The sequence below is a fragment of the Panthera tigris genome, chromosome A1, assembly GCF_018350195.1.
Source record: "Panthera tigris isolate Pti1 chromosome A1, P.tigris_Pti1_mat1.1, whole genome shotgun sequence".
Lineage (NCBI taxonomy): Eukaryota > Metazoa > Chordata > Mammalia > Carnivora > Felidae > Panthera > Panthera tigris.
The window spans coordinates 197,921,451-197,935,533 of record NC_056660.1 but is presented as its reverse complement, the minus strand read 5'-3'; the positions used below and the strand labels follow the sequence as shown (position 1 = coordinate 197,935,533).

Here is a 14,083-nt window from a genome sequence, read left to right as displayed (position 1 = left end):
GATCCTAACTGCATCTTGCACTCAATCTTGTTATAGTATTTCCCACACTAGACTGTAATGCTTCTTGAAGTAAACGGCACAGTGACTTTAAGTCACAGGAACTTGAAGTTAGTATGAGTTGTTATCTCATGAACATATATACCTGTCTCACATAACACACACAGATTTTTTGAAATGTCTACAATACCAAAAAAAGCAAACAAAAAAAAAAAACAACAACAAAAAACAAAGAAAGAAAAAATAGAGGAAGTTAGGGTTAAATGAACTTAGAAAAAAATAAAGTACGATAATCATGCAGAGTTGTTAAAGGTGGGCTCTATGGTCCCTAGGGGCCAAAGTGAAGTAGATAACTATGGGTTTCAGGATAAAAAATAAAGTAGTTATATCCAAAGGAGAATGGTTATCAGCATCCTCAGCTGCTAGAAAAGAAAGCAGCCTTGGAAAAGTGAAGAGCCTTGCCCAGTGTCCCATGGCTTGTTTGGATAGAGAAAAATACTAGTCTCTTGACTTCCAGTGCTGTCGCTGCAATATCACACTGAAACCAAATACACAATGAAAATTAGTTGCTATTATGGCAACCCCTGGGAGAAACAGAAATATCTTTTCCCTCGTGAGGGTTAAGAAGCTAAGAACCCAACACAAATGTTCTGTGAGGAAGTTTGGTAGAGTTGGAAGATATAAAATGACCTGACTGCCCCTGAATAGGAATCAATGGTGAGGCAGGCAACCTTAGCAGCATGTGAGATCCCTATTCTCAGGGGGGGGTCAAAAGGCCAGGAAACTAGTTTCTTGAACACTGTATATATGTTTATCTATCTGTGTATCTATCTAGTCTTAGAAGAGTAGATTGTTAAGTACTATCCTAAACTATGACCAGCAAGACAAATTAAAAAAAAAAAAATTTCCTAGGGCACTTCTCCAGAAGAAAACAAAAATTAAGGTCAGGTCTACATCAGCCAGTAACGGACTTCTGGGCCCCCAGATTCATTTATTTGGCTCTGCTGACTGTTTGGCTCAGTTTTCCCTTAGCAAGTGTAAAAAACGCTTGAACACCACCACCCTGGGATCCTGTTCAACCAATTCAGATAGCTGTGGCCTTTCAACTTGCATCCAAGTCACTTGGCTTTATACCAATATCATTTCCCCTAGTAGAGCCTAAGCCTCAGTGAGAAAGTACACAGCTCAGAGAGCCAGGAGTTAACCGGTTGTCCCCATTCCAGAAAGGCCTGGTTCTTTTCCTAGATAAGGAAACAATACTATATCAAGAAGTTTCGATCATTCACTATTACATATGACACTGGAACCGCCACTATAAAAACAGAATTAGTGGAAATACCACTGTCTATCTTAAAGCATCCCTCCAGGGGCTTTAGGCAACTGAACTTTTCTTTTCCAGCCCAATCCCTTGGGAAATAAGTAGTGATGATTTATTAAAACTTACATTTTGCAGATAAGAAAACAACAACAAGAAGCTAAAATGCATAGAGGGACAGAGTGTCTTGAGGCTGAATCACATTTCTTCCTTGTAATTCTACAACAGATATGGAAGATGCAGACTTACTTGAGTGCAGCTGACTATAATTGAGCTTATAGCACGATCACAAGGTATGCTGTGGACCTGGCCTTCCACGGGCCCCCACTTTGTGCTATCACGTTCCTTTGCCAGGGTCATGGTTTCTTGCCACCTCTTCCAGAGAAATCCTTGTTTGGAGAGGTCTAAAAGAGTTTTTGAACGGCAAGTTGTTCTCTTTTACAGCAGCAAGAAATCTTTCAACCCCACTGGTTCCTTAAAGCAATGTGGCCATAATAAGGTCTTCGGGTCTACCTAAACTGTTCATATGGTCTTGATTCCTCCTCTACTGGATAGTAGAGGCAATGACATTAAATTCATAGATATTTAGCTATGATTTGTTTTAAAAAGGAGGTGGTAGTGAAGATACAGAGGTAATAATCATAATCCACAAAGGGCTGTGAGAACACATCAAATAAAAGAGAGCTGTTGTTCCTTCTGAAAGAAGTTCTAATCGGAGACTCTGAAGGAAGAAGGCTTTATTTTGGTGAAAGGCATCAAATGGCCTGGGCACAGAAAGCAGAAATTAAAAGAAGCAGGCAGCAGTGCCCCCTGGGTTGCCTGTCAAGAAATCCGTACCGTTTGTCTGGTGAAATTAAGAAATGCAAATAACCTGGACAGATTAACAGCACCAGGATAACTAGCAGGATACAAAGAAACAGCACCTTTCACTATGAGGAGGCGGTGTATTCCTCCAGGCAAACAAAGAAACAGGACAGAGTCAACATCTGTTTCATATAACAGCTTGGCTGCTGAAAGAAGCAACCTTTTAAAAAATGGCTTAGCTGACAATCCTCAAAAATCATTCAATCACTATTGCATGGGCTGAAGTAAATGGGTAAACGAACACCACTTGCACTGTTCCACACTCCCCTCACCACCTTCTGCAAAAGCAAAGTCGTCTCGTCTTTAAAGGGAGAAAAATAAAGTGCAAACAAAAATCTTCATGAACTTTCCTTCCGATTGACAAGTAGCAGCCAATACTGAAGCATATAAGACAGCTCACTGCTTTTCAGCTTTCGCCTTTTCCAGTGTCAACTGGGAAGACAAGACTGCCAAACGGTTTACTGGGTGGGGAAGCAAGTCAGACAGAACTCATTAGAATATCAGAGGAAGAAAACAAGTCATTTGACAAGACCAATCTTGGTTCCAGAATTCAGTTAGGGAAAGCAAAAGGAATAGTAGGATGTCTGGATCCTTATCAATAAATGGTAACAAGCCAAACGTGTTAAGAGATGAATTTTTCCTCTCTGGGTCCTATCAATTTGCAAATGCAATTTCAAAATCAAGTGAAAAACATCTCTGAATGCACAAAAACCTGCAGATTTCAGGACTGGAAATTTCTAAAATGAAAACTCACCAGAGCTGTAATGTCACCGCAATGGGACCGGTGCTTCCAATTCAGCTAAATGCCGGATGCTTCATTTACCTTAGTAATGTGGTTTAAATACACAAGCCAAACAGAATGGAAGCAACTCAGAGGCACTGAGATAGAAGAGATTTTTCAGGTGGAAACTGAAAACAGAGAGAAAGGGGATAAGGTAGATGGGACAAAAACATCTAATATTAACACACATGCACTGCCAAAAAAATACGCTAGGCAGTTAACCAAAAGATTCCAAGGAGGTCCCTTCCCTGTGACTTTTCAGTTTAAACAGGTGTGACAAAATGAAGAAAAAGATCATCTTGTCCACAAGGGAGAGAGGCATGACTGCAAGGAGAAAAAACAATCAATATGTAATTTGGGCGATTTCTCGAGACCTTGGGGAAAGGGCTTATGAATGGTGTTTTTTAGGGGGGTTGGGAGGGCAAAGGTATAATTATAATGTAAATCTTCCAAAAATGTCAGCTATGGCCAGGCGATCTCTAAGTACTTGACCTATGTTAATTTAGTCCTCACAATGATTATGTAATGCAGGAACTATTATTACAACATTTTACAGATACAGAAGTAGAGATACAGGAAAACAGACTTGCCTAGAATCATATAGAATGGCTGGGCTTCCTCTACTAGGAACAAGGGATATTTGTTCAAAGATGAAGTTTTCGGTCTGTTGAGGATCCTGTTAGGTATCTTGCACAACATCCAGAATAATATCTATCGCAAGACAAGCAGGGTAATTAATTAAAACTAAAAAAGAAAGGATTTGGATTAGTTTCAACGAAAACCTCCCAAATGAAAGAATTTGCAAGAAGAACAAATCCACTAAGCAATACTACAGAATGTCCTTTGTAGAGATCAGAAGAGCTCTCCTGGATGGTATTTAAAATCCTTTCAAGTACTGAAGGGATTAACCTAGAAAGTTCCAGGTCTGTAAGTAGGAATATTGGACTTTAATCAAGGAGACAAGTACACAAGAGTCTTCCCTTGTGTCCATCAGCTGGTCTATGCAAGGACTGTGCTTTGTCTTGATGCTATAACCACCAGTCTCTAGAACCCAGCCTGGTTCTATGTGTACTTAATAAATAGTTGTTGAATAAATGAACTTAAAAGAATAAAAGAATATGAAGACGATGCGTTTCTGGAAGACTCTAGATAGATTGGAAAGTTGAGGTGAAGACTGATTCAGAAGCCAATCCTGAAGAGATCTGAAGGGAAGCAGGACTACAGCACTGAAGTCAGAACGCTGAGTGAGCAAGAGTTTGACTGAAGAGAGTCAGAGACAGAAAATGAACGATAAAAGCAGCTGCGATGTCAAATTTGTTTTCACGAATGTCTCCATAAGCCCAAATCAGGAATTTCTTGAAGATGGGGGATGTATTTTAAGTATCTATTATTCTCAGATCCTAGAATCAGGCTTGATATACAATTGTGCTAGAATGATTGCATGAGTGGTAGGAAAAGACCACATGAGAAAAATATATGTGAATGAGAATTTTAAGAATTTTTTTGAGGACATAGATTTTTTTAAATTTAAATGTTAGTTAATATACAGTGCAATATTGGTTTCAGAAGGAGAATTCAGTTAGGTGAAAGATTTAGGAAACACCCTCAGAAAAGAGAAAATTGATGAGAACATAGGACTGTATGTATAGTTCTAATATATGTTTTACATATAAATTATATATATGAACATACACAGACATCTATCAGTTGTGTGTATGTAAACAAAGTTTCTTCTTAAGATCTCCCAAGAGTGAGTTTCATTTAACTCCCCTGGTCATTGTTATTTCATTTCACACCATTTCTTCTCAATAGATACGGAGCCCAAGTTCATGCCTCTTCTTATTTTGAAGAAATAAAAAATTTAACTGAAGGTTGAGAATGGGGGTGATGGAGCACCTTGGAACCTTCAGAAAGGGGTTAAAAAAAAAAAAAAAAAGTTGGCAGGGAGGAGCTGGGCCATGCCAACCTCTTGAAATAACCCTACAGTGAGCACAACTATTTGAGCATTCCACACACCAGGGATGTTGTGGCACTCAGTATGGCTATCTTTCCATCTATCTTCTTGGATTTATTCCTTGATTTCAAGATTTTTCCCTGATTAACAACCTGATCCAACTTCTAAGAAACCCTCTATAAAGGTCTCATATCTTCACAAATTGATCCTAAAACACTCCACTCTTTCCTCCTAAACTCAGAAATTTTCAAGCAAGCAAACTGATTTGTTGGTCACAAATCTCCGTAAATGCCACAATATATACCTTATACCGGGATGATCTTCTTACTACAGAAGAGATACCGTAAATCCTAGGAAAACTACACTCTTCTCAGGGGTTAGCCTGCTTCTCCTGCATTCTTGGGTGAGACACAGCCTAGGGCCGAGTCTTCTTCCAGACAGAAAGGGCCCTCAAAAAATATCTGTTAAATAAAGGACTTACTGAACGCGCCAAATTCCCTCCATAGTTTGCCTCTGAGCATACAACGCAGGATACACAATTAGATTCTACTTGGAAAAAAATCACCTTCTTGAGACAGCCCCTCAACTGAAAATAGGACTATTAAAATTAAGGGGGTAGAATACCACGTGCCAAACACCACATTATCATGAGCCTGGAACTCACGTACCTGTCCCAATCTTTTACCTAGGTCTCACGTCATCACACAAGAGGCATGAGCTAAAATGTTATCACCAAACTCTGTGGTACCCTCTCCATTGCCACGTCCATTACTGCAACTGTCGGTGAAGTTTTTTTCAGTAAAAGTAAACCATGCTTGGGAACAGACAGATTCCCATCTTACAAACCCCGGTCCTCGAATTCTTCTTTTATCATATTGAATTTCAATGTTACAGTGGCACAGAATCAAGGCTACAAAAATTCCCTCAAGTGTTCACTTCAGTTGTCTAGGCACATTCTCTATTTGTACCATCCAACTAACATCTATAAGAAACACCTTATCAATTAATCAGCAGTTTCTTACACCTGGAGGGGGTTTAATAAAAGTTCTGTGTCTAGCCTAGTAATAAAATCCTTACTAAGTATCAACCACATTTAAAACCAAAAGAATTCTCAAACCATACATTTTGATTCCATGAGACTTTTCCAATATGTTCTCTAATACTATGGTCACTGAGAAGCAGGGTTACTAGAAACCACAAAGTAATATCAGGGGTGGGAGGGAGGGGTGGGTTGGTGATGGGTATTGAGGAGGGCACCTGCTGGGATGAGCACTGGGTGTTGTATGGAAACCAATTTGACAATAAATTTCATGTTAAAAAAAACAAAAACAAAAAAAGAAACCACGAAGTAGTATCAAAATATTCAACCTAAAAGAGCAGTCTTTTAAAAATTTTTACGTAGAAAAATGTCTCCATTACAAGAACACTCGTGTTTTATAATTTTTGTAGTCCAAACAACAAAACCAAATGCCTTAAAGGAAAACCGGAATTTATCAACCGTGGTTGATTTAAATATTAATGCTATAAAAATCAAAGGTAGCTATAAAACAGACTGACAGCAGTAAACTTGCCCTAGATACAGCTCTCTAAAACACCTGAGAAGATCAACTAATACATTAGGAGATAAAAATAAGAAGGCACTAACACTATTAAAATGGCATAAAGTTTGTGTTTCAATTGCATCAAGTTAAAAGTAGGTCAGTTAGAATGAACTCAGAAAAAGTGACGGGGGTGGGGGGAAGGAAGGTCAATATCACAAAGTGATTAAAGAGATGGAAGAGAACTTTCTTCTAAGTCATTAAACTCACCAATATGATACTGAACTTCAGAGCACTCGCCATTTTCCTGTGCCATTAGAGAATTTAGTAGGTTCACTGAATTGACTGATTTCTTTGTTAACCTATTTACATGGGTTAAGACCCTGACTGACATAAAACACAACCAAAAAATCTGAGACAGAGAGTGTAATGAAAGACTGAGTGATGTATAGTTTGGGGTACAGCCTATCCAATAAATGTGACTGACCAGCAAAGAACCCATTGGCAAAGATTTATTATCAGAACAAATACATTCTAAAAAGATCTAATACAATAAAACCTGCAGTATGAATACAAACTACTCTAAAATACAGTTCTTCGCCCTGCATAATGTATGGCTTATCTATTACATTAAAACTTCTTCATACTTTTCAATCAGGAAGAAATTTTTTGAACAAGTGAAACTGAAAAGTATGGAGCAAATGAAATAGAATGGTATGGTTCTCAAATTACAAAAAAAGTTTATTACTTGGAACTATTTGACAACCTTTAAAACATATATAAAGAGAAAGAAATATCTCTATTACCAAGGGAAAAGGTACAAATAAATCACTTACTAGAATAATAATGTTTTAATTCTACATCATGTCAATACCAAATTAGTACAAGCTTAAGCCAGACACAGAAAGGATTTTAAATGTTATTACCTCCAAGTTCCTTTACATTCAAGATGGCATTCTGGAAGGGCACTGCTTTTATACTGAAACCTAAAATTAGAAAACAAAAACAAAAAAAGGAATTAGCAACTTAACTTTAAAAAATGCCTAAAATGCTCAAATCCTTTTTTAGGCAGATTAAGAGCTAATTTTCAGAGCTCATATTTATGCCAGAAACACAATTCAAGATAAACTGATGACACATTATCCTGTTCAAATTTTCAAAATATAGCTGTGTATTATAGTGAAATAAAACTCTTTTCTTCACAATACTACCCTATTCTTTAATATGTTACGTCACTTGTAAATGTTGTCAATTATAATAAAGACATTTGGAAGTGCAGAGAAACTCCAAAGAAAATATTAGATCTACTAGGACCTTTGCATCTGATTCTTAGTTTTCTCTCATACAGAACTCAGCGACTCCACAGATGAAGGTCCCTAAATTACAACCATCTTATATTAGAATTACATAGTATTTATGTCAGAGTTTTAAGACATGGTTAATATTATGTAAACATTTTTCTTACAAGTGCAATTGTAATTGTCTATACATAGGTAACTATAATGCATGCAGTAAATGATTTCTATTAAAATATATTCAGAGGATAAATTTTTGATTATGTATTGAGCACTGAACTATTATCATTCAAGTCATGATGGATTCAACATATCTGGTTCACAGGTTTTAGTACAGAGGCTTATCAGGTGCAACATACATGCGAACATATATGTATGCACACATGCCAACAAATATACTTACGATTTCTAAAAGGATCCATAAGAAACTAACTAGTGAGGATTCTTGGGACAACTGGAGATCAGGAGGTCTTACACAGAAGATTTTTTTCTTTCATTTGAACGTTTTGCTATTTACAAGTACTTTTTCAGTTAAAAGCCCTACTAATAAGAGTTAATCTCTTCAGTAATTTCTAACCACCCAATTAATCTAAGGTTTGAAACATTAGTATGGGCAACTGTAAGATAAATCATCATTCCTTTTCAAGAAATTAGAGCAAAAGATTTAGAAATACTTTTCATTTGAAGTTATAAAGTTATGACAGGTGCCTGGAGAGGTAAAAAGATATACAGTATGGGGGCGCCTGGGTGGCTCAGTCGGTTAAGCATCCGACTTCGGCTCAGGTCATGATCTCTTGGTCCGTGAGTTCGAGCCCCGCGTCGGGCTCTGTGCTGACAGCCTGGAGCCTGGAGGAGCCTGTTTCAGATTCTGTGTCTCCTTCTCTCTCTGCCCCTCCCCCATTCATGCTCTGTATCTCCCTGTCTCAAAAGTAAATAAACATTAAAAAAAAAAAAGATATACAGTATGATGTAGATAAGAACAATTCTTTTACATGGTTTTGTTTTACTCTATAAAAATGAAAGTCAGTATGTACCTTTTTATATTCACCCTATTAACACCACTGTTTTGTTATATGTTGTCCTAGCACTTCCAAATTCTATATACTGTCTTCCACCTTAAACAGTGAATATCACGTAATGGCTAAGAAGTAACTTTGGAGTCTGATGGAACTAGGTTTAAGTAAGCAGACTGTGGGCAACCTACTACTTTCAACATCTATAAAATGGGAATAATAGCATCTACCTCATGTAGTTGTTACAAAATAATACAATGTATTATGTTTATTACAGTACCTGATACAAATAAGCATACAACATATAACTTCTAGTGCTCTGTATCAATCGATTCTGTATTGATGGTTTAGTCACTAGCTGTGCATACCTTCTGAATACATTATAGACTTTAAGAGAAATCCTGGGGGCTTATTTATTAATCTAAATAGTTACTTGGAGCTACAGATATCACCACTGAATGACAAGAACCCTTGTGAGAGTGACAGAAGTAAACACTAGTTGAAGTTTGTTGTATAGGATGTAAATGTTCATTGGGCCCTCTAACAATCTTCTGAAACATACCCCTCCTGTATGGGTTTTATGCAGACACAGTCACCACAGCTTATGGTTAATAGTGCATGTAGTCACAGAATCTCAGTAAAATAGCAGAAGGAATGAGGAGGCTGCGGCACTGGAATGTACCTGGGCCTGCAGAAAAGCCTCTCCAGGTGTCTGGCCTCTGGGAAATTAAGGAAAGTCAGTGCCAATCACAATATTCCTGCTGGCACTGAAAATGTGCCTGCAGGAGACTTGGATGTTTGAATGTATCTACCTACCCCTCACGGGGGTGTCATATGGATTAAAAGGCAATGATTGTGAAATCCTGAAAACGAAAAGCTCTCTGCAAATGCTCAACAGTCTATTAGTGGTTATATTCAGGACAACTCAAGTGAAGATTTTCCAGAGAAATGAGATAGGCCCCAACTTTGAAAAAGACACAGTTACGGAACACGCCAGCCATGTTTAATCTGCTTTGATTCTTTAAAGCTGACAACAAGCAGGTACCCGAGGAAAGGAATATCCTTCCAGAAATTGCTGCACTCATATGCAAGACACTCATATTCAAAAGTTTTGAAATTTAGAATCCAACAGGCAGATTATATCATTGTTACCATCTTTAATCCTCACAGAGACATAATAAATCGACTGCAAAGATGTCCTCAAATGTTCACGCTAAGTAACCTAGCAATGTTATTTATAGGCATATAAATGTTTCTGCAGAATACTCATAAATGTTTTCTCTCCAAATAGAACATATGTGGCTAGATTTATCCTGCAAAGGTATATGCGCTCTTCCATTTTGCTGCCTTCATATTTTCACAGTATGACTGTAGTAATGAATGTTCAGAGGACAAAGCCCATGTAATCAGTCCAGAAAATAAGAAAAATGTACTATGCATTGAAAAGAAACAAGTTTTAAAAATTTTAGTCATTCTACACATTTGCAAGGATTCAAAAGAATTTAAATTTAAAGCCACGCTTTCAGTTCAACTAGAAGAGCAATCAAGAAGGGTGACTATTTGGGGCACCTGGGTGGCTCAGTTGGTTGAGTGTCCGACTTCGGCTCAGGTCATGATCTCACAGCTGGTGAGTTCAAGCCCCGCATCGGGCTCTGTGCTGACAGCTAGAAGCCTGGAGCCTACTTCGGATTCTGTGTCTCCCTCTCTCTCTGCCCCTAACCCACTAGCATCCTGTCTCTGTCTCTCTCAAAAATAAGTAAAACATTGGGGGGGGGGGAAAAAAAAAAGAAGGGTGACTATTTGATCAACTCTATTTTATTCCTTTACACTGGGTTAGATGAGGTTGGGGTTGGGGGTGGGGGAATGTTAACATTCAGTAGGGATATAAAGGTCAAACCATCAGAATAGTGTTTTCAAAGGTTGTTTTGAGGAATAAAAATGGCCAGATAGCATGGGCCCCAAAGACAGAATGCCTGGGTTCCAATTCTGGCTCTACTATTATTAACTGAACAAGTTATTTAATGCCTCCGTGCCTCAATTTCTTAGTCTGTAAATGAGAACAGATAGCACCCAGGGCTATAAAGTGTTTAGTAAATAAAAGTTGAGACTATTAATGGTCACCAACTGACTACTGAGGCTTTAAATTCCTCCCAGTCAAAATCATGTGCAGCCTTAAGGTCTGATATATTATGAAAGCATTGGTAAAATAGAAGTTGTAGTAGCAATTGAAAACATTTGAGGACTTCTACAGACTAAGTATCTGGAGTCTTCCATAGCTCTTCCTTTTCCTCTCTCCTAATCCTAACCCACAAAGCCTGTGACTTCCATCCACAAAATAGTTCTAAAATATGTCCACTTCCTTTCCATAACTGGCCAAGTTGCCACCTCCACTGCCACCACCTGGACAACTTCAAGGGCCTAACTCAACTGTCTACATCCATTACTGGCCTGCTCAGTCATCTCCACACATTAGCAGAAGCGATCATCCTGAAATTCACATCTGTTCACATCACTCCCCTGGTTAAACCCTTTGGGTAGCTTCTCACTACTCAGGATACAGTTACACAGTTCAAAACACCTAACAAGGCTCTATCTAATATCTGGCTTCTCTTCCCTTTTCCAGGCTTAGTTTGTACCATTTTCCCCCTCATGTTAGTCTTCGGTTCCTAAAACAAGCTATGTCCCTTCCAACTCAGGACCATTGCCCATACCGCTCCATTAGTGTTCGTCCCCTGGCCAACTCTTCATCCTTCAGGTACAGTTTTTACTTCATCAGGCAAGCTTTCTATGGCATTCTTGAAATAGATTGATTCTGGGGGATTCATGTTTTTCCAGCATGCAGTTTTTCTATGTAATTTTCAGTTATAGTTACTTATCAGTTTGTTTTAGGTCTATTCCCCAGTTAGACGGCTAGAATCCATGATAAATAAATAGTGCATAACATACCCTGTATGCCAGTGATAGGCACATAAGAGGATCTCAATATTTCTTTAAAGATCTATACTAAGGGTTTATATTTATTTCCCACTTTAACTGTCACAACAATCCTAGTATCAGTACTACTATCCCAAGAGGAAAGTGAGCCAAGGGTTAGGTGGCCAAGAGTACTAAGTGCCATATTCAAAACTTCAACATAGGCCTTGTCACCAAAGCTCTATACCTCCTCTGTATACCAACATCTTGATCAAGTCACAGTCTTCTGTCCAATTTTGAACTAAATACAGGTGAAGCCGATTGTAAAAATATACACATGCCCAATAAACCCACTATTTTGCCTATTTATAAATAATGCAATATATAAGTAAGTGTTCTCAGTTCCATACTACATTGCTTTATTTGCGGAATAAAAATAGCCATGAGTTCAAAAGTAGTTTTTTATGGGCATTATTAGTAAAACCAGGAACTTATGAGGGGAGAGAAAAGGTCCAACTGACTCAGCCAGGACTCGGGGCTGGATCGCTGTTATTTCTCCTCAAAGTAGGCATCCTGATGCTCTCCACAGGTAGCCAGTGTGCTGATGGGGTAAGAGCACTGTCCTAGAGGTACTAGCCACAGCTCTTAGACTCACCAGCCACTTTTTTCTTGACCTTGAATCGCTCATCTGCAAAATGAGGGTGGATTAGCTTAGCTCCTTAAGGTTTCTTCTAGAATTAGGATTTTATTATTTATATTAAACAAGAAAGAGGAAATAACAGTAACAACGGAGTCCATCATCAATGGCCTCTCGTATTTGGCTGAAGGCCTCATGGGTAGGTGTCCCCAGACCCCACTCAAACAAGATGATGGCTGAAGCCTAAGTTACACGATCATTTTTTCCTGGCTGATCTAAGCTCCATTAGTAAGACTGAAACCTCCCCTAAGATTTAACCCCACAAATTTTAATAAATATATGACTTAGTCACTCTTTGGGGAAATAATTGTTTGCATAGGCTTTCAGTTTTTGTCTTTTAGCCCTTAAATTAAGCAAAACCCGTGATACAAGGGAGATGGATGTGAAATTTTTTTTTTTACGCAGGGAAAGCATTCCTGGAATTGTAACAAAATTAGTTTTGGGAGTGAGGCTGGTCTATTTTTATTCATGGTGTGGAACACTTGAGTATCTTACTTGGACCTACAGACCAACCTCTCCCCAACCCCCTAACACTCAAGTCCGTACACATGTACACAGATACTCTGTGCGTACTTTTGAATTCCCTGGGTCACTTTAACAACTGCTGAAGGAAAATCTGGTGGCCTTGACCTAGACCCAGGGCATGATTTATGCCATCGTAATTTTGTGATGTTTGGACAATTCTGGTTTACTCTAGTGAAATTCTCCTAAATATGATTTCAATATCCTAAAAGCAAATTTAATCCATGGGCATTTACAAAACAATCCTTTGGCAGATACCAAAATTGGACTTTTTAACTTCTCTTGTTGACTTAACACATATGCAAGTGAATACTAAAGTTTCTAAAATAACTCATTCAAATTTTCATGAACGTTTTCTGTATTTCTTTCAAATTAGCATGATCGTTTTCTATTTTAACTGAATGGCATACCATTTGACTACTTTCCAAGTGAAGTAATAAATATCCTTAAAAGAGATCTTCCCCCTTCTTCAATTCCAAGTGTTGAATTTTCTCCAGGTTACATCAATATATTAACCTAAGCTTTTAGACTCCATTCTTCTAGTTTAAGAAGAAAAAAAAAAAAAAAGTGAGCATTTGTATAATCTATAGGTTAACAATCCTTTTATCAACAAATTCCTTGTGCCTCTCCAGTCAAGGAATTCACTTGGGACATATTTCACTTTTGTTTCTCTACCAAGGTGCAAGCCTTCCAATTTTTCTTTCTTTATCCACAGGACCCACTCTCTGGAGGACTTCTTGGCCTGTTAAGTTTTGACAATTTAAATTTCTTCTAAAAATTATGTCAAAGGTAAAAGATTGCTGAAGTTAACAATCCAATAAAGTTTGGACTCCCTTTCCTTCTGAAAAGGCAGACATTCTTGTCTTGCTAAAACTGGATACACATACCTTTCTTGTGATGCTTTAAAGAAACAAATTCTCAAGGTAGATTCTCTTTTCAGTTGTTCCCCACTCTTCCAATAACTGTTTTACTGTTAATTGGCTTGATATCAAAACATTATAAAGAAACAATTTCAAGAACAAAATTTCACATATAATTCAGCCATATCAAAGCACGCTTATTTTTACATGTTATTTTCCCATTTTTCATTCAAAGGCACAGTTTATTTTTTATTCTTATTTACTTTTAAATATTTAGTTTGCGAGACAGCGTGAGTGGAGGAGGGGCAGAGAGAGACATACACAGAATCCGAAG

The 14,083-nt window shown here is 37.9% G+C and overlaps 1 protein-coding gene across 5 annotated transcripts in view; it reads right to left on the bottom strand.

Annotated features, from left to right (window-relative positions):
• The window catches only part of ARL15 (ADP ribosylation factor like GTPase 15), a 402,537-nt gene that overhangs the window by 236,285 nt on the left and 152,169 nt on the right, over positions 1-14,083 (bottom strand). For all 5 annotated transcript variants that reach the window (XR_006220845.1, XM_042994868.1, XM_042994864.1 and 2 more), the window contains one exon: positions 7,376-7,435. Coding sequence is in view for 4 of the 5 variants with exons in the window: in XM_042994868.1 (XP_042850802.1) it covers positions 7,376-7,435 (60 nt within the window). In the remaining variant the exon portion in view is untranslated. The remainder of the gene's footprint in view (positions 1-7,375; positions 7,436-14,083) is intronic.